Below are 22,043 nucleotides of genomic sequence, written 5' to 3'. Positions count from 1 at the left end.
AGAAGCTGCCTCAGTTTGCAGCTGCAATGACATACTGGTGCGTGACGTCAGTCTGGTGTCAGACTGGCAGAGTGGCAGGCTGGCCGGCAGCCACAGTGCATTTCCTGAGTGCTCAGTCCTCACAGCGCTCATTTGGGAGCAGCTCAAAGACAAAGCAGTGGAGTGTGATTTTTATTCCAGTATCCCCTTTTGCCTGTAGTTGAATGTCTGTTTACGAATGTGATTTTGATGGAGGCTGGTGAGTAATCCTTGTTACTTTCATGTATAATAATAAATAGCTGATGGCTAGATGAGTGGTAGTCCTTTTTTTCTCAGTTAATGATCCTCTGATAAGTAATCTTTGTAGCCCTAGTGCCAGGCACAGTACCCAGTGCAAAGGATTTACATATTATAAATATTTCTATAACTGAAGTATTGTATTCTTGTAGAAATGTAAATGCATTGTTAGGCTTTTCAAATGACTTGAGGATTTTAAGATGTAATCTTCCTTTTGGTCTCTCCTTAACTTGAAGTTGCATAAATGCACAGTAGTTGCAAATTGCTTGAAAGCCTAAAGATTTTTGTTTATTGGTTTAACTTCTTCAGAGGAGAAGCTTGATTTTTTCTTTTTCCCCCTTCACTAGAGCCAAATGAATAATTCTCAGAAGTTCCTTTGGAGGAGATGCAAACAGTACTCATTATATAATACTTTTATTAAAAAGTATATTACTAGTCTAAATTAATTAACAGCTGAAGCTGCTAGTTATTTAATTCTTTAATTATCTGGTAATGTGATTCAAAATAGGAATTCACAAAGTAAGATCCTCAAAATAGGAATCCTCATTTACCTAAAATTTAAGAGCAATATAACGGCAGGAGATTATTATAGACGATATTTTGGCATTTAAAGTAATTAAATTACTACTGCCTTTGATTGTAAAGGCTGGCAACATGCCTTTAAAGATTTCTTATTAGCAATTTTAATTCATGTCTCTTTGAATTGCACTATATGAATTGATTTAGTTGTTTTGAAATCATTAGTTTAAGAAGTAGGCTATGTTGGGTAAGTTGTGTGTGTGTGTGTGTGTGTGTGTGTGTGTGTGTGTGTGGCTATTTTGGGTTTTTTTTCCCCTTCATTTTGAGTGGATGAATGATATTTTAATTTTAATTTCATACTATATAGTATAAACTGAAGCCTTTAAAGCCTTATGCTTTGTCATTTCTGGCATAATTCTTTTCTTGCAGGTTCAGTAGCAGCCTTGTGATTTCAAGGTCTTTTAGAGGAATTTTCCAATAAAGTTTTCTCTTAAAGAACAGGCACTTTTTACGTGTAAATCTAGTTGAAGAAAAGACAATACGAAAATTCTTAATAAATGTAAATATTTTCACATGAATTTTCTGAAGCAATTAAAGAATAAGACTATTTGTACATATTTTTTAAGTGAGTAAGATAGGTACTGAAAGGAAGTGATCTAAATCAGTCGTTTATATGCAAATGTGCGAAGATATCAATAATTGCCTTATTATGACTCCTAATACATTGTATTTCTTCTATATTTAGAAGCACAGGTTATAGAAGTAGGGTTTCAACTTTATTTTATTTGACTTGACAGTCTTAATTCAAGATCCACAATTTTTCCCATAAGCTGCAGAATTTTCAGCTGAAAATTCTGCTGAGAGCTAGAAAGTATATAGAGAATTCATCAATATTTTTATTCCCTGTAAAATTTATCTCAAATCTACCTAAAATATTTTAACATGGTTTTAAAATAGCCTATATTTTAAACTTAATCAGTAAGTTACTGTAGTAATGATGAATTGATATATAGTCAGTATACATTCTAAACAAAGATGTTTTTGAAGCATTATGACATCAGAGGTCATTGGCCTAAACGCTATTAAAGTTCAAGTGAAGACAAGCTACTTAAACTTTCTTGTATGAACAGGAAATTAAGTCTGGCAAAACACAAAAGAAGGGAGGATGAGCAGAGCTTGTTGAGGGGGGAGGGAGGGATAACCTGAAATTGACTTAAAAGTCTGACTCAAGTCTAAAGCACTGGGGATAAAGTGCTTGTCTGTTTTCTAGTGAATAAGGTGTGCTTTGAGGAACTCTTTCCACCAAAACTGAAGCCTGATGGTAAAATATAATTGCTGTATTCTTCAAGTTTGAAATTTAGCTTAATTAGTAAACTCAGATGGAATAGTAATTCTTTAAGCCCGTTATAGTCTTGAACTATATTTTTGTTTCCTAGTAGGGACAGTACAAAACCTTGTGCTTAATAGATGCTTAATGAATATTTGAGCATGAATAAGTGGATTGATGAAGCAAGTGAAATGAGTGAGGAGAATATCTTGATCCTGTATTAGAGAGATTTCATCTTTTCTGGGATGATGAACACCTACTAGTTATCTAAGCAACTAATAGCATGCCGTGGCCTTGCATTCTGTTCGAAGGAAGTGTCTCCAGAGTAGAATGCGGCCATCGCAGCGGCCTACAGTGGCCATTGGAGTTCATTGCCGGCTTTGCTCACTGTGTCTCGGTCTCTGCCGTGGGAAGTGGGCCCTGCCCTGGTATTCTGAGTCAGATTTCTGTCCAACTCCTACCTCATCTGTAAGTGAGAAATCTCTCAGTACTTGGGGATAATGATTTGCTGACTAAACTGAGCCTTAGTTAAAGTGCTGTGTGTGTCACATAAGTGCATTATTATTTGGACCTTTTCAGAGTTAAAAATACATATATTCCTTTGAAATTGAAGTGACAAAGAACCTAAGAATGGAGCAAATACATTGCTTCAAAACTTATATAATAAAATTTTTATATGTAAATATATTTTCACTCAAAGCCTAGATTTTCAGCCCCATTTCTGTGCCCCCATCCCTTCAATCTGTGCTAAACTCTGGCCACATCCGAATATTCTTGCTGATTCATGGAGGCTCAGTTCAAATGGCAGCCACTTCTGCGCCACCTTCCGCGCTCTTCCCCTTTCTAAGCAAGATCAGTCCCTAATCTGCCTCCCCTTTGTGTTTCGTTTTTGGTTATATTACTCCTCCTGTTTGTTTATGTATAACATTGTTAAGGCTGTGTATCATCAGTGCCTGTCTCATATTGAATGAATGAAAGTATATAAGTTACACAAAAACACAGCCATTTTGAAAGAAAGTACTGTTTTTTAACAAACTCTTTGTTGCATAAAGGTATCATTTGACTTATTAGTAACTCCCTTTTTGTTCTTGAAGTGGTTGTTTAGATAAAGCTCATGCAATATTAAAATGATTAAAAATATGCAATGAAGGATAGTAAAATTCAGTGATGACTGATTTTTTTTTTCTATTTGAATTGAGCTGTTCAGTGTGTCAGCTTGATTCTGTTGGGAAGAATGTTTCATCTACAATAAAATAATTGGATCTTTTTTGCAACTGTGTGGTTATTTAAGTGTAGGTTAGAATTAGGTTAACTTTTTAAAGTAGTGTATAACCACCCACAAAAGCAAAAGAGATGGTGTTGAAATTCCTCTTTTTCTAATTTGTTGTTTGCTTCCTTCCCAGTGGTATAGTAAACTTACATTTAATGCATGTTACAATAAAACATTACTAATTAGCGTTCATTAGGGACTAGCAGAGTTGTCTGAATTAATGAAATTCTAGGTTATATATATATTTTAATGCCACATTATTGCTTTTAAATGCCAAGAATATTTCTGACTACTAACATGTTTCCAAGTTGGAGTTCTGCTTAGTTTTATTTTAAAACTCCATTAGATTTTTGTAATTAATAGTTTTTTTTAATACAAGTGACTGTAATTTTTCAAGTAAGTATTCTTTGAAACCTCTAAAATACACCCTGTGATCATTTTTACTCTGTTGTTTGGTTTTACAAGGACTTCTTACATAGATCATTCAATAGTAAGCTTTAACCTTAGATTAGTTGTACTTCACATTAAAGATAGGTCAGAGAGCCAGCAACTTTTTAAAGCAAGGGTGTGACATAATCTTACTTCTTTTCAGGAAAGCTAACTCTGCCTGCACATTCAAGTTTAGCTACTGTTTAGTGAGGGCTTCATTAGGTAATGGATGGTGGTGCTACCAGGTACTTGATCCTTTACAAAGCCCCATGGAGTAAAGTTTGTTGTGGTTTTGGTTTTGGTTCCTGTTTTACAGAAAGAAGTTGAGGCTCAGTGAGGATGGTCTAAAGGGGAGATATCCTGATTAAAATGAGTTGGATTTGGATGTTAAGAGCCTGGGAGACATAAGAGCCTAGAGTAAGGCAGTGATGGAGATGCCATTAGCTGTCTGCTTGCATAGGGTAATTTCTGGGTAGCATCCAGAAATGTCACTTGATTCTTGAGTGCTTGACAGAAAATTACTCTGGTGGATTACCTTGTACATTCTAAGAGCATTTTTCTGTTTTAACCATAAAGTGTCATTTAACCTTCCCATTTAAAAGCTTCTTAAGAATCACTTATATGGCTTCCAAGTGAGAGAATTATCTAAATTCTTTTAAGCATTTTTGTGTATAATGTAATTTATTAAGTGATCTAAAGTGTAGCTGTCCCATAACACTCAGGATGGATAACAGTTATTAACGTGCTGGGTACATTTTGTTCGTAACTAGCATGGTGTTAATTGAATTATTCTTACACTACTTCCAAAATTATTTAAAATCTATTGTAAAATTTATTTTGTAGATTCTAAATGAGCATATTGGTTTTATTCAGGAAGGTTTTTTCAGAAGATGATTTAGAAATTAGTTGTAAATACAAAAAACTAAAACACATGAATTTATGTCTCATTTTTTGAATTTTTTATTTTTTTCTTTATTTTGTTCCTAGTCTATAATAATGCTTTCAGCTTTGTACTCTTGCAGCATTGCATCATACTCCTATTTTCCCAGCGGAAAAAGCAAGTTTTCTGTTCCTGTTGGGTGATTCTGTAAAGCCCATTCTTTACTGTTGTTGTTATTTGTACTTAAATTCTTTGGGACCGATAATCAAATGTGAGGTTACATTTACAATTATGTTGTGATAATGTTGTCTGAGTAGCTAAGCGTGGAAAATGATTGCAAAGCCTTAGAAAATAAGAAGATGGAAAAGAAATACTGGGTTTACAATTAAGTTGAATCAGAACAGGTTTCATTACTGTGCTTCAGATAGAAATAGTCTTGGGGTGATGCTAAGCAATGAGACAGAAAGGAGAAGAGGGAGGATACACGTCCATGGTCTGTGCAAGAGGGAAGGACCTCCAAGGAAAGGATTGTGTTGTGTTGTGCTGTGTTTGTTACATTGGGAGAAGATGTAGGGCAGAATGTAGAAGTCCCACTGGCTGAGATGAGTCAAGGAAGGGGCAGCTGTTGAAAGGGGGGGAAGGGGGACTAAACAGGGCACAACTGAAACCTTGGGGACCACGTCTCCATGTGACTTCTGACAGACACCTTCATAAATGCTGTGAGCCTCAGTTTATTCACGCGTAAAGTGAAGATAGTAATGCAGACCTCAGAGGGTCTGTGTGAGGATAGATGGTCAGGTTTCCAGTGTAGGGTGCGACAGAAGGAGTGTGTGAGCAGTACTGAGTGTGACTTCACGTGGTGATTACTATTTAGGTGATGATTTTAATGTTTATTGTTGGGAGCGAGGATCATCGAGGCCCTCACACCTGTTCAGTCCTTCATTTCCCCCAAGAAATCTGAGCCAATCCATTTCCTGAATGATGAGAGGAGAGAGGATAGATTATGAAGGGTTAAGAGTGTAGGGAGAATTTGTAGATGTGGGTAAATGAATCACTGAGGTTTGAGCAGGATGTCTGGAAGCAGTTAGCTCTACGTTAAAGGCAAATGGCATTTAGAACTAAATGTGGGGAAAGGAAATATATACTTTACATGTTTTGCAAAGAAAAAAAATTACAGTCTTCTAGATTGCTGACTCAATGGTTATTTCTCCACAAAACTAAGGCTCAAGAATTCAGTTTCTCTCAAGAAAAGGCATGGCACTTTTAGTGTTTTCTTTTGTTCTTAAGACACTGCTTTTAATTGTAGGCATAATTTTCCATACTCCAGTTTAAAAATAAATTGCAGGGCTTCCCTGGTGGCGCAGTGGTTGAGAGTCCGCCTGCCGATGCAGGGGACACGGGTTCGTGCCCCGGTCCGGGAAGATCCCACATGCCACAGAGCGGCTGGGCCCGTGAGCCATGGCCACTGAGCCTGCGCTCCGCAACGGGAGAGGCCACAGCAGTGAGAGGCCCGCGTACCGCAAATAAATAAATAAATAAATAAATAAATAAATTGCAGAGTCAGTCATTGTGGTAGTCAGATTTTAACATAACATTTTTCTCCTTTTTATTTAAAGGAAAATGAATTTAAATAGTTATCTGCATAGGACATTAATCAACTTTACATTTAACAATATTTTAAAATTTACCCTGGACCACCATAGAACCAATTGTGGAATTCATAACTAGAAAATAAAAATAATATTTAATAACTAAATCACTGCTACAAACATGTTTTTTAAACCTAATTTGAGACTGAGTCTCAGAGGGTAACATGCAGCGTTACGATTTCTATTGATAAAAGTTGTTCAACTTTTTTCTTTTTCTTAACTGAAGTATAATTGATTTACAGTGTTGTTAATTTCTGCTGTACAGCACAGTGATTCAGTTATACACACATATATGTATATATATTCTTCTCCATTATGTTTTATCACAGGATATTGATTATAGTTCCCTGTGTTATACAGTATGACCTTGTTGTTTATCCATTCTATATGTAATAGTTTGCAAAACTCTTCAATTTTAAAGTAAGTTGAAAAGTATAATTGTCTGATAGTGTAATGAAACCAAGGCCAAATTGAGAATGTACAATATTCTTTTTGGTTTGAGTGGAAGGATCTTGAAGAGTTGTCAGTGAACATCTGAGCTGTTTGCTGTCTGGTTTTCTACCTAAATTTGAGAAATACAGTCGCTTCCATAATCCCCACATCTCTCTGCCTTGCTCCAGTCCACATTGTGGGTATGTGGCAGCTTGTGTGGGTTGGGCCCTTGTAAAAGTCCAAGTCATGATGGTGGCTTCTCTACCAGGGTTGCAAAAAGAATTGCCAAACCACTATGATATCCTATTTTTCTTAGACTAAATTAAATCCTTCTTTCTCTCCCATAAGGGAAATACATGATTCTGAGCAAATCATACAAATGGGTTTGCAGCTGAATTTAATAAGAGACAACCAAAATCTCTTCTGTGGGACAGAGTTTTCTAAAATAACATATTTTGTTTGTGCATAGTGGATAAATTTTCAACCTTCTTGCCATGGATACACATATAAAACACTACCTAATAAACCTTGTTTTGTCTAATGTATTACTCAGAAGAATTATTGGCTGTTATTGACAATGTTACTAGCAATTTCAATATTTATTTCTTAAATTAAAAAACAGAGTGGATTTTGTAGTAAAGCGGTCATTGGTGTTACTCGTGAAGCAAAGGTATTTAAAAAAAAAAAAAAAAACACAAAAACAAGTACTCCCGGGGAGAACTGCAGTACTAAGAAGTAGCCAGTATATAGTTATTAATGGCCAAAACATTAAAAAAATTTTCCTAACACCAAATGCAAAGGCAACAAAAGCAAAAATAAACAAGTGGGACTGCATCAAACTAAAAAGCCTCTGCACAACAAAGGAAACAATCAACAAAATGAAAAGGCAACCTACCTAATAGGAGAAGATATTTGCAAATCATGTATCTGATAAGGAGTAATAATCTCAAATATATAAAGAACTCATACAACTCAATAGCAAAAAAAAAAAAAAAAAAAAAAAAATCCAGTTAAAAAAACTGGGCAGAGGGTCTAAATAGACATTTTTCCAAAGAAGACATACAGATGGCCAACAGGCACATGAAAATGTGCTCAACAATACTAATCATCAGGGAAATGCAAATCAAAGCCACAGTGAGCTATCACCTCACACCTGTTACATTGGCTGCCATCAGAAATACAAGAGATAACGAGAGTTGGTGATGATGTGGAGAAAAGGGAACCGGGAATGTAAATTGGTGCAGCCACTGTGGAAAACAATATGGAGTGTCCTCAAAAAATTAAAAATAGAACTCCCATGTTGATCCAGCAATTCCACTTCTGGGTATTTATCCAAAGGAAACAAAAACACTAATTCAAAAAGCTATCTGCACTGCCCCCCACCTCCCACATTCACTGCAGCATTATTTACAATAGCCAAGATATGGAAACAACCTAAGTGTCCATCAGTGGATGAATGGATAAAGAAGATGTAGTGTGTACATACACATACATGTACATATGCACACGATGGAATATTATTCAGCCATTAAAAAGGAAGGCAGTCTTTCCATTTGCAACAACAGGGATGGACCTTGAGGGCATGATGCTAAGTGAAACAAGTCAGACAGAGAAAGACAAATACTCTATGATCTTACTTATATGTAGAATCTTTAAAAAGGGAGAGAGAGCTTATAGATAACAGAAAACAGATGGATGGTTACAGAGGCAGGGGAAAGGGTAGGGAGGGTGAAATGGGTGAAGGAGGTCAAAAGGTACAAACTTCCAGTGTTAAACTAAATAAGTCATGGGGGTATAATGTACAGCATAGTGACTATAGTTAATAGTACTATTTTGCATATTTGAAAGTTGCTAAGATCTTAAAAGTTATTATCACAGGAAAAAAAATTTCTGTAACTGTATGGTGACTGATGTTAACTATTAACTAGACTTACTGTGATCATTTCACAATATATTCAAATACTGACTCATTATCTTCTATACCTGAGACTAATATAATGTTATATGTCAGTTAATTTCAAGTTTGAAATTAATTAATTAAAACAATGCAAAGGAAAAAACTTTTTTTCTGAGGGTGTAAATAAAACCTCTAGAGTTTCTAAAGTTCAGCTTAAATCACCCTCTTTACCTTCCCAAAGCCTCACAAAAGAATAACCCGGTAAAGCATTTTCCTATTTTATCCGACAGAACAGGAAAATCTAGTTTTGAATATGCTAGTACCAGTATTTTCTTTGAAAACCTATGTGAGTTGCTTTCTCTAAGAAAAATGAAATGTTTCCTTTGCTAATAGCCTTTCCCTTCTCCTTCTTCCTTGCTATTATAATATAACCTCATTTTATTCACTTTCCTCTCTGTGAGCCACAGACAAAATTGTGAATCTTGAATGGTGTGAGTTCACTTACCATTGATTGAATTAGACGTAGACGCATATGTCTGGCTAATGAGAGCCTGGACAAGGATGGCCAGGGAGCTCTTGGGAAATTTCTTGAAAAGGAATATGTAAGCAGAGACTTTATTTTCACCTCTGGACTCTATGGTCTGCATGTGATGTTTGGGACTACAGCAGCCAGTTGGGGACTATGCAGATGCCTAAGTAAACAGGACAAGCCAATCAGTGTTGCCATATATTATGCAGTCATGAATAATATCTCCTTGAAATCTCAAATGTTCTTATCTTTAAATCAGGAATAGCGCCTTTCCATGCTTGGTTCAAAGAATATAATACCATGTGCTGTACTGATTCATTATATGCAGCATTGCTCTAATTTTTCATTTTAATTTTTCGATCTAGTACTCTCAGTACTATATTCATTTTTGAAAAAAATCAGACGAATCCTGATGTTTTAAAGAACTTGTGAGGGTATTTTACCTATTTATAAGTATCTGATATAAAATTTACATTTACGCTCAACAAAAGTTGTAAAGTTTTGGCCTTATTGTTGGATGACAGGAGTTTTATAACCAGATTTAATGTGTCAGTTCACAGTCAGTTGTGTTAATAGATACTTCATCTTTGACCTTGCGTAGTTTGAAATAACACTCCATTAAGAGTGAAACAGTTCCTTCAGTGTTACTGAAGTCAGTGTTCCTGACTTTCATCATTATACTAAAAAATTTAAACACCATATTAGCAGACATCTTTTTTCCTCTCTTTCTAAACCTGTAATTTTATTGGGGTTTATATTTGAAATGTGCATTTTATGCATCTTTGTAGTGTATGGGAGTTGTTTCCTTAGGGACGTCGTTGGTTGGAATCCTCCCTCTGCTCTCCTGCTGAGAGCAGACTAGCAACGTGGACTGAACCAAAAAATGTCTTCCTTCGGCAAGCCTGGAAATGGACACCCGTCATCCCTGATCTTCAGAGCGCTGCCCCACAGTCTCAGTTACTCTTCATATAACAGAACCTGCCGCTTAGAGTTGACTCTAACCCACTAAATTTTGTTTCCGTAAATAGGTTATAGGAGCCATGTAGTTTATCAGCTTATTCCCTTTTGATGTAAAGCTCAGAACTGCTTAAACAGCACACCTCTGCCCAGGTTTTCTGGTACAGTTACCTCCATGATGCATTGTTCACTTCACAGATAAGATCTGAAAAAGAATAAGGGAGTAATGAATTTCTGTTCCATCTCCAGTAGATATGTCATTTTAATTTGTTTTTTATATAATTTGGTGGAAATATACCATTTTATACACACACTGATTTATTCATCTTAATATCTTTTAAAACCAAATTATTATTGAATGGAATAGTTCCATAAAGGCTGGAATTAAGGAGGTCTTTCATTTGATTTTCTAGTTTCAGTAAATGATTAAATGTCTAGTAATAAATAGTGAAGAGGGCATAGTGCCAAAGAACAAGCAATTTGTGTTGCAACGTGTCAATTTCTTGATAACCTTTTCTAAAAATGGCATCGATTCAATCCTTTATCTGGGCCTTTGATAGAGCATGATCCTCAGATTCAGCTATTGAATATGACCAATTTCCTTCAGTCCTGAACTCTGGAATAGCAGAAGCCTTTTTTGTTTTTTAAGTGTTGTCTGTCACTATTTAAAAACCTTCTCGAATACTGCCTTAAAAACATAGCTACTCTTGGGCTCCCCTGGTGGCGCAGTGGTTGAGAGTCCGCCTGCCGATGCAGGGGACACGGGTTCGTGCCCCGGTCTGGGAAGATCCCACATGCCACAGAGCGGCTGGGCCCGTGAGCCATGGTCGCTGGGCCTGCGCGTCCAGAGCCTGTGCTCCACAACGGGAGAGGCCGCAACAGTGAAAGGCCCGCGGACCGCAAAAAACAAAACAAAACAAAAAAAACGTAGCTACTCTTGCTCTGGAGCTTTTATATTAGAATTACTTTTCTCCTCTATTTTTTGTTTTTGGACATATTAGGGGTATCTTGACCAGAAGCACGAAAGCCAAGAGCAATCACAACTTTATTCTTTTACAATAAATACTGAGTAGTGGGATAACATGAGTTTTTAAATAGTTTTGGGGGTACGTGTTAATATGAACTGTTACGGTTTAAACAGGTGACTGAACAGTAGTCTGATGACGACAACATATGCTCAAAGTCCTGTAGTGCATAACAAAAGTAAGTAACAGTTATCGAGGGCTTGTCTGTCCAAAAAGGACAGACAAAAGGCTTGTCTGTAGTCCAAAAAACCTTTGGACTACAAAAAGGATGGCGAGTGTAGGATGAAAAGACACCCTTTGTAAATAATGCTGGGGACAAACTGGTAGAATTGAAGGCTGGAATCTTGTCTTCCCTGCCCCCTCGTGGCCCTAAGCAGTCACTCCTCTTTTGCACCAAGGAAGGTGGTCATGACATGATACCTCGGCCAGCCACCTCCCATAGTGCCCAGTTGCTGTGTGTATTAAAGAACTCATGTATTATGCACTAAAAGAATCCTGTGCATTAACAGAGATAGCTTTTTCCTTATGTTTTCAAAGGTTCATTTGGATTTCATTTACATTGCTGTCATTTATTGGCACTCAGTATGCTTTTAACTCATATTTTTAGTTTCTGTAATTTAGACATTATGTTTATCCTTTACCATTACGGTACTTAAAAATGCAAGATTAGTATAAAAATGAAGTGTAAATGCCAACATAATAAGAAGGAATGGTTTTGAAATTTAAAAATGTGTATAAAAATAGATTTGCACAAGAGCAGTGAGAATTGACAATCCTATCAGGTAGTGGAAAATTACGACGTTTCAACAGTTAAGACTGGAATTTGGTTTGGCTGATGTTTTGGTTTGTCATACTCTTAATTTATTTTAATTCATTTTTAACAAAATGATTAGAAAACATTACTCTGATTTTTTATTTGCTAAGTATGTTGTTTTATGGGAGATGACAATTTTGTAACTAAACTAATTGCCTATAAAACCTCAGTCTTCTGAATTTGGATTTTATAGAAACCTAGTAATCTTGAATGACTGTAATTTAAAATATAAGTCAGAACAAATAAATAAACATTTCAGAGGACTTCTGTGTTTATGTTACAATTAGGTGTACATAGTAGGAAAGATTATTTCTTTCGTTAGAGAACAGCAAAAGACTTTCATGTTAGAGTATCCTTCGAAATAAATGAATTTTTCTGTCAATTTAATATCATAACATTAAAAGAAAACACATTGGGTACTTCGGAAAAGTAAAAGAACATAAATATGTTCATTTTTCATATTGGTTTTAGTCACTGAACTTTTAACTAAGATGGAATGCTAAGATTTTTATTTAGTTAGTTTTACTTTAAGACATTGTGATCTTAAAAGTACTTGGACAGGGCTTCCCTGGTGGCGCAGTGGTTGAGGGTGTGCCGATGCAGGGGACACAGGTTCGTGCCCCGGGCTGGGAAGATCCCACATGCTGCGGAGCAGCTGGGCCCGTGAGCCGTGGCCGCTGAGCCTGCGCGTCCGGAGCCTGTGCTCCACAACGGGAGAGGCCACAACAGTGAGAGGCCCGCGTACCGCAAAAAAAAAAAAAAAAAAAAAAAAAAAGTGCTTGGACAATAAAAATGTCAATTTCATTGAACTAGCATCCACTTTCCGGGAAAAGAATGTTTGTGTGCTCCTTTTTTTTTTTTTGCAATCATTCCGTTGTCACAATAGTCAATATATAATTTTTTTTAACTGTATACCTTTTCTTTTATACGGTTTTAGTTTTATTTAATAAAGTTTCCAGTACTTGAGTAACCAATAAAAATAATATTACTGAAAGTTCAGATTTGGAAAAGGAACTTAAGTATCTGAAGTTTGCCAGAAAGTTTGTGGCCTGCGGTTATAAATGTCCTACAATACAGATCACATGTAATAATCTTTTAAGATTAACAAAGCAGTATTCAGTACAACATCTTGACAATTTCCTCCATAATGAAAGTAAGTTTTCTAAGATCTAGCACACCAATGATTGATCTTCCTTACAGGTCGCTTTGTGGTATGTTACTAAACGGGAAAAAAATATTTGTTTACAAATGATGTATTTTTTTTAGTATATCAAATGTATACTGCATATTATTTGGGGCATCTGTTATTTTTGGCTTAGATAAATAGTTTGGGATTTTTCTCCTCTCATTTCTAGAAAACAATAGGAAGGCTGAAGGTCTTATTCTCCAAAAAATAGTCACTCTTTAATCAAACCAGGTTTTTTTTCAGCAAACATAATAAGTAGATTTTTCTTTGCTTGTGGTGTTGTTTGTGCATTTCATTTAAGATTTTTGTTTTCTCCTTCAGATTCCATTTTTCTATAGCATACTTCAGGTATCATAAAAATCAATCCCATTACATTATTTATGTAAAGATTCCTTTGTGAAGCCAAAACGCCATAAATTATTGCTCTTCCAGTGGTACTATGTTTTAATGTGTCAGTGCCCATCTGGTAGTACTGTTAGATTTATTTTTCCGTCATGAATTTGGCATTAGGTTTCTGTAACGTACCTGGATTGGTATACTAAATAATGAACGTAGGTGGATACTCATACTTTTCTGTGGCCCACCTGTCACGTAAGATGCAATGATTGTGGAGTCAGATCAACTTACTTTTGTTTATACAATAGAAGAACAAATTGAGGTCATACTGGTGGTGGGCATGGGGTTGGGAGTGGTGAGTCTAGCTGTACTGTAAAACTGTAAGTAACATTTACACAAACGTGTACACACGGTAGATAGTAGAAAAGGTTATGTAGGAGTGTCAACACCTGGGGGTTTGAATTGCATCTCCTTTATTCACTAACTTTAATGTTGCTATAAAGAAATGGCTATTTTGCTACCAGGATATTTTTTTAAAGTTTGTGGTAATGGCATGTACATTTTCTCTTATTCTGTTTTCTTCCAGCCATAATGAAAGGAAAGTGACCTGTAAACATCCAGTCACAGGACAGCCATCACAGGACAATTGTATTTTTGTAGTGAATGAACAGTAAGTAAAGTGTTTCATGGAATGCCTCTGTTCAAAATGGGGTTAGTCTAAGTATCCATCAACAGATGAATGGATAAAGAAGATGTGGCACATATATACAATGGAATATTACTCAGCCATAAAAAGGAACGAAATTGGGTCATTTGTAGTGAGGTGGATGGACCTAGAGTCTGTCATACAGAGTGAAGTAAGTCAGAAAGAGAAAAACATACCGTACGCTAACACATAAATATGGAATCTAAAAAAAAAAAAAAAATGGTTCTGAAGAACCTAGGGGTAGAACAGGAATAAAGATGCAGACGTAGAGAATGGACTTGAGGACATGGGGAAGGGGAAGGGGAAGCTGGGATGAAGTGAGAGAGTGGCATGGACATATATACACTACCAAATGTAAAATAGCTAGTGGGAAGCAGCCTCATAGCACAGGGAGATCAGCTCAGTGCTTTGTGGCCACCTAGAGGGGTGGGATAGGGAGGGTGGGAGGGAGACGCAAGAGGGAGGAGATATGGGGATGTATGTATATGTAGAGCTGATTCACTTTGTTATAAAGCAGAAACTAACACACCATTGTAAAGCAATTATACTCCAATAAAGATGTTTTAAAAAAATGGGGTTAGCGTTGAAATTGCTGTTATCCGTACTTAATACAGTACAATTTAACAGTTTTCTTATCTGGACATTTGCAGTCAAGTATAATAACAGAATGCCGTCTGTTTACTATGTATGGTATAGAAACATGACTTAAATTTTTTTTTCATGAGGAATTTAATTCCAGAAGCTCTTTTTACAATAGGTCAGACACAGATAGTAAACTCAAGAGCACAGGATGCAAGGTCAGGGAAAACTGTAAACTTGGTCAAATTATTAAACTAATTTGTGGGATCTCAGTTCCCCAACCAGGGATCGAACCCGCGCCCTCAGCAGTGAAAGCACAGAGTCCTAACTACTGGACTGCCACGGAATTCCCTATCATTGTTACTGTTTTCAATATTAGAATCGCTAATCTTGTAATTAAATTTTTAATGTTCCAGTTAGATGACCAAGTAGCATATCTGTATTAAGGCTTATTAAAATAAACATGATATTAAGTTGTGCTTAATTATTTTTAAAGTAGTTATAAATATTAAGCTCCAACTCTGGAGCTTATTAAGCTCTAACTAGTACCCAGCTGTTTTGAAAAAGTCAGACACCAGCATTGTTCACTCTAGGGAAATATTATTGTACAGTAGTTTATATAAACAGCAAGTTCTAGCGTTCTGGCATATTATATTTTCAGGACTGTTGCAACCATGACATCTGACGAAAAGAAGGAACGACCTATAAGTATGATAAACGAAGCTTCTAACTATAACATGAGTTCAGACTATGCGGTGCATCCAGTGAGCCCTGTAGGCAGAGTAAGTTATTTTGCTTACTGTTAATTACTGATAACTGGTATAATTGGTAATATCTATTACTCTTAATGGACTTAGAGTTTTAGAATAATCATTTCATTTTTATTATTATGTGAACCTAATTACGTTCGAGGTAATTGACATAAGCAGTGGCTTAGAATATAAAGTAGTAAGCTTATATTTTAATAATTTAATGATTTTTTAAATATTGTAGAGTTCAGATTTGGAATAATTTTACACATGTAATGGATGTTTGTGTGAGAAAATGGAAGTTTATTGAATCAACTTAAGTTTTAATGGTGAAGGTTAATATAATGGCCTAGAACTCCCATTTTCTGACTATTAAGTATACCTAGAATAATATATATTCTATCATATTATACTGTTTCTTTAAAATGTAAAATCTCTTACTGCTAAAGGGAAACCCATCAAGCCACTGTGCTTGATGACTGATGTGTTTAGAACCCATGATGTGAAAAGTGCCATAGCCACATGGAAACAGTAGTGGGTGGTTTTTCTTTGTAATCGGAAACAAAAATGTTAATTGTTTAACCTCTAATCCCAGACTTGTGTGTCTATAAAAGTTTGTAGTTGTTGCTTCTTGTACTTTAAACCATAACGTTAATGTTTTAAATTTAGAATTTTAATATTAAAATGTCTTCAAACTCGTAGAAAACCTGCTGCTAAATCTGAATAAATAGTTGCCGTAACATTAATGCTCAGGTCCTAAATTAAGGATAGCAAGAAAATCAAGGGATGATAAAAGAATTTTCTTTATTTAGAACATAATTGTGTGTTTTATAATAGTAAAAGAATTGTAATAGTAAATTATGGTTATTGTAAAGAAATGGGTAATAGACAATTATCTATTTTAAATGCCTGGTAAGGTTTTTTAAATGAAATATTGCAGATATTACAAGTAAATATAAATTTTCAAATAATGTAAATTATTTCTAATTCTTGTTAGCATAAAACACTAGCAGGATAACACAGCATTATAATGCTTGTAAATTTATACTAATTAAAATCTAGAAAAATGACTTACCAGTTGAGGGCCAGTAAGTCATTGTCTGGAAAGAAGGTTGGAGCCGTTCCTCACACTTTACACCCAAAATTTTCCAGATGGATCAGGTGTTAAAGCGGTAAAAACAAAACTCTAAAAGCAGTACAGAAAGCAGTGGAGGTTTTTTAAAATAAACTCAGAATGCAGATGGGCTGTCTAAAATATGACATAAATCCCAGAAGTCAAAATAGAAAATGAGAAATCCAACCACAGAAAACTATCACGCATGCATAATATCTGTAATTTATATGATAATTAAAGAAGGATACTGAAGAGTAGGAGTTATGTATGCAGTTATTTGAGAAAAAAAAAGAGAGATTCCATAACTATGAAAAGTTATTCAGATGGATACACACATATATACACAGTGGTATCGGTCGCCTCACAGGGTTGTGTTTGGGTTGTTTGGGTGCTGGGGTCCAGAGGTGAGAAGTAGACTGGTCCTTTTGTATCTTTTTGTAACATTTGAGATTTGTACTGTGTTTAAGCATTATATGTTCATAAGTAAATTAAAATGTATCCCCCCAAAATGGCTGATATCGGGCCTTAAAATTCTATTATGTACTGATACAAGCCTCATAAAAGGAGATTCTAATGTAATGTGCTAGATTTCCAAAGATTCTAGATAAGTTGAAAAATAAGAGATAAATTGATATTACTTACTTCATAGAGAAATTCAAATTCAGCTTCTTTGTCTTTATGTTTGTTGGTTACTGCTATCATTCCCACCAAGATAAAATGTTCGCAATAAACAACAGCAGTATTTTAAAAGATTATGTGTACTTATAAGAATATGGTAAACACCATCTGTCTGGTATTATCCACGTTCAGAGTTTGTCCGTAAAGAAGAAAACACTACATGACGTTAAGCAGATCCTTCCAGTCTTGTTTTGACTTGATGTGATATGTTTGTTTCTATTTTATCTGTTAGATTTGCTCTTGTGACATGGCACTGTTAACTTTCTTTAATTGGAGCAACACGATTAAATGCAGATATAAATCAAAAAGTGCTGTCATTTGGTTTATTCTTTAAAATGTGTTAATATTATTTTTACTCAAGGTTCCTTCTATTTAGCAGGTAATGCCACACACTGTGCCTTTTTAAAAATTGTACACGCGGATTTTAAAGGAGAGAGATTTGTGATCCTTCCGTAATATCCTAGAGGAGGAAAAATCTTTGTGCAGAATTCTTACATTTGAAACAACTAAGACACAAAAGTGGGATTGCAGTAATTCATCTGAACAGATTAAATCCTGGAAGTTTCAGAGAAATCTGAAAAGAGATTAAAATTCTGAAGATGAAAAATAAACTCAATATCTAGGCATTAATACCACATTTTCTGTTGGGCTTTTTTTTTTTTTTCCTTAGACTTCACGGGCTTCAAAAAAAGTTCATAATTTTGGAAAGAGATCAAATTCAATTAAAAGGAATCCTAATGCACCTGTGGTCAGACGAGGTTGGCTTTATAAACAGGTATTTTTTTTTTTTTCCTATTTGATGTGAAAAAAGGACAGAATCAAAAGGGACCTTTTCTGCCGAAGGCACCTAAGACAATTGTATAGAGTGGAGAAAGAACTGTAGTGGTCATCCAGATTCTTCACTTCTTATTACCATGGAGAGAGTTACGGGAACAATGGAGAAGGAAAAAGTAATGGATGTTACTTAGAGATATTGTGGGCGGGGGTGGGCAGGTATTTCTGAATTTGAAATTAAATATATGCTGCCTGAAAATGTTAGGAACAGCATGCTAAAATTATCTAGGCAGAAATATTTTTAAAATGGAAAAAAAAAAACAGAGGTATTGCACATTTTTCTATCCTATAAAAATCATTGAAGAAATGTAGAATTATGTACTTCTCTGCTTTAATTTATAGAGAAATCTGATCATAAGTTGAGATTTTTCTGATTTTTTCAGATTTTTGCTTCTGTGCTCTCAAGACCGCTGTTAAGTGTCTATACTGTTTTTTCTTTCTTTTGTTTGTTTGATCAAGCATGGGTCACTCAGATACCCTGATAAGTTGGGGTTTGTATAGTTGTGTTACCTGGGAAACCTGGTAACTAAGCTTTTTTGGAACATTGTTGTACGTTTTGGAATTAGTAGGGATGCATGTACGTTGGACTTGGTGACATCTATTTGGATTGCTCAGAGGCTTTTGTTTTCTTTTTCGCTTTCTAGTTTGCAGCTGGGTTTCAGATAAATGAACTCCAGATAACTGAGATAACTCGGCATTCAAGACCTTTATCTTTCTTTGTCCTGTCTCTCTGATTCTACATGTATACAGATGATGCAGAGCAAGTTAAATATTAGTCCATTGATAGTGTTAATTTATTCTGTCAAATATTGCTAATTGCTTTCAGATGGCCTAATAATTATATTCAGTAAAATTCATAATGACTTTGTTACGAAACATTCATTAGACCTTGTTCTGTCTGAAAGTTGGGTGGCAACTAAACTACTGTATTGGCAGAAGACCCACTTAAAATCCAGAGAGTTCCCATTCAGATTAGTTTCGCCAATTTCTTACTGAGTTGATTGGGTATGTAACTTGGATACCAACTTTTCATTTTTACTTAAAGATCATTTACTATATTTTAACCATCTGACATTTAAACTTATCCAAGCTAAAAGGTTTTTTTTAACTAGACTTTCTGAGTCCAAATTCTATTGAAATAGCTCCGTGTGATATTGAGCTTTGTAGAGGATATAGGATTCCTTATTTTAAATGATTGCTGTTCTTATTTCTTGATCCCTTGGCTAATTTAGTATTGCCAAAGAGTTACCAACCAGTTTCTCTACCATGAGTGTTTATTTTGTAATAGGTGTGTGACTTACAGAGAATATTTGTTTGTAGAGCCGCTTAAAGATCTAAACTTTTTAATTATCTGTACTAAAGAGATAATTAATTAGGAGATTGAAAATACCATGTAATTTGGGAGGGCGGGGGAGAGCTTTCCTTAGTGTAGCTGTCAATTTTAAGGACAGATCCCTTACTTCAGGAGATTTTTACCCATGTAATTTCTTCAGTTCTAAAGGCATTTTTAGATGGTAGTCACAGCTAGAAGTAAATGCACATACAAACTGACCTCTTTTTTGCCTTTGTGTGTGTGTGTGTCTCAGTCTGGGTCTGGGTCTGTGTTTCGTTTTCTCTTGTGGTTTTGCTCTAGTGCATGTGGGAAGGTAATTTTCATGAAAATTGTGATTTTGTTGGAGCTTGGCATTTTTATTACCTAAATAACTTAGAAAAAGCTGCCAAGTAGGTACTCTTTTCTGCTGGATAAGCAAAACCCAAGCTGTCTGTGTAAGAAGAAAAAAAATGTTTATGAAATGTGTTTATATGCTAAGGTTCCTTTATTCGCAGTCATTTAAAATCACATTACCTTTGGAATAATTTCAAATCACATACTTTCTTCTTGTTGAAGATTACCATATTTATTAAATCTGGTTTTCCAGAATGCACACGCTGCTGCACAGTTACATTATTCTCATGCTAGCAGACGTGTTCAATAGAGGGGATTTCAGATTGCTTGCAAATAGGAAACCAAATCACATTGCTTCAACAGAATTCCTTTTACATGACAGTGTTACTCTTCAAAGACCAGTATACTTGGGAATATCTTAATATGATACAAGTCCCTAGACAACAAACCCAAAATTTTGCTTAACGTTTTAGTTCGAGTTCTGTATAGCATATGTCAAACACACCTTGTTTTAAAAGCTTATTTTAAATAAGAAAACCAGAAATGAGTTTTAATTTTCTGAAATGAAAAAAAAAATCCTTTCATATGCTGATCTAATGCAGGACAGTACTGGCATGAAGCTATGGAAGAAACGCTGGTTCGTGCTTTCTGACCTTTGCCTCTTTTATTATAGAGGTGAGTTTACCGTAAACAATAGAATATATGTTAAGTATCAGATACTCTTTTAAAGAGAAAACATTACAAATCTTTTTGCTATTTTATTATCAACAAATAGTATCAAGAAAATCTTTTCTTTATTGACATGTAATTCTGAGTAAGGCGGAGGGACAGAAGGATATTGTGCTTCAAGCAGATTGGTCTTAGTTTTGGTCCAGTTTCTGTAATCTGATTGTGCTGAACTGATTTGTTTTGTGTGAAGAACATGTGAGTATTCACTCTATAATGTTATCCTTGAATTCAGTGCCTAATAGATGAAAAACGTTAGTTTGATGTTTGATTTTTTTTACTTGTCAGTTTTGTCAGATCTAGCCATCAGTCTGTTAGATATCCCATTCTCCCCAGCAAATGATTTTAGTGCATTAGATTAGAGACTGCCATGATGTACTAGCAAATAAGAAAAATAACATAGAATGTATTTATTATGATCCCTTCCAGCCGTTCACACACACACACACACACACACACACACACACACACACACACACTTTTTTATAAAACAAAAAGACCTCCATGAAACATTGAGAAAGTTACAGAAGGGTTACAAACCAGGCTACTAATGTTGGTGGAGAAGAAATAAAGGTATTATTAAAGGCAGTCTTCATTTCTCTCTCTCTAATTTTTTTTTTCTTTTTAAAATATTTATTTATTTATTTTGGGGCACAGCGGGTCTTAGTTGTGGCTCACAGAATTTTTCCTTGCGGCACACGGGCTCTTTATTGTGGCACGCGGCCTTCTCTCTCCTTGTGGTTCAGGGGCTCCAGAGCGCGTGCGGACTCTGTAGCACGCGGGCTCTGTAGTTGCAGCACGCGGGCTCAGTAGCCCGGCAGCACGTGGGATCTTAGTTCCCTGACCAGGGATCCAACCCGCATCCCCTGCATTGGAAGGCGGATTCTTTACCACTGCACCACCAGGGAAGTCCATCTTTTATTTTTCTTCTTCTTCTTTTAATGTTTTCTGGTTAATAAGTTGTTGATTAATAACAATTTTAAGTCAGAGTCTAGAGAAGTCTCTGATCATGTGCCATGTGGATCTGTTAGATACCACAGAGCTGGTATGAACAGAGAAAGGGGTGCATAGGCTGTGCTCTCCCTAGAAATCTGCTTCAGCTACAATATAAAATCATGAATTTGGACAACCATTCCTTCTTCCCTAAAGTCTGGTTGGAAACAGTCACTAAAGAATTAGATTGTCAGTGCATGATTACTCATTTATATACCACAGAATACAATAGAATTTTAGAGCCTATTAGCAGTTTTAAAATTTACTTTGTGATTGTCCAGAAGAAGGTGTGACAAAATTCTGTGGCCATCTATCAAAGCAGCATGTGCATATTGACCTTCAGATTTAGAAATTACTAGAATTGTATTCATCTTTTCCCCCCACTGAATACTGTGGTTGAGAAGTACTGCTGAGTCAGAATTAACCAGACCTATAAACTTTCATTTTGTCATAGAGATGTTGGTCAGGCCGC

The 22,043-nt window shown here is 35.5% G+C and overlaps 1 protein-coding gene across 14 annotated transcripts in view; it reads left to right on the top strand.

The window, feature by feature from the left end:
• The window catches only part of PLEKHA5 (pleckstrin homology domain containing A5), a 237,136-nt gene that overhangs the window by 129,322 nt on the left and 85,771 nt on the right, over positions 1-22,043 (top strand). For 10 of the 14 annotated variants that reach the window (XR_002176670.3, XM_019936827.3, XM_073788982.1 and 7 more), the window contains exons 4-7: positions 14,113-14,196; positions 15,473-15,593; positions 18,023-18,127; positions 20,455-20,527. The exons of 1 other annotated variant lie outside the window; for it this stretch is intronic. Coding sequence is in view for 11 of the 13 variants with exons in the window: in XM_019936827.3 (XP_019792386.1) it covers positions 14,113-14,196; positions 15,473-15,593; positions 18,023-18,127; positions 20,455-20,527 (383 nt within the window). In the remaining 2 variants the exon portion in view is untranslated. Of the gene's footprint in view, positions 1-14,112; positions 14,198-15,472; positions 15,594-18,022; positions 18,128-20,454; positions 20,528-22,043 lie in introns of those variants that run through there. 3 more of the 14 variants (XM_019936766.3, XM_019936774.3, XR_002176677.3) reach the window with 2 other exon arrangements.

This window comes from Tursiops truncatus, chromosome 11 (genome assembly GCF_011762595.2).
Source record: "Tursiops truncatus isolate mTurTru1 chromosome 11, mTurTru1.mat.Y, whole genome shotgun sequence".
In the NCBI taxonomy this organism is placed as follows: Eukaryota; Metazoa; Chordata; class Mammalia; order Artiodactyla; family Delphinidae; genus Tursiops; species Tursiops truncatus.
The sequence above is the reverse complement of the archived record's forward strand: the minus strand, read 5'-3'. Positions and strand labels throughout refer to the sequence as shown.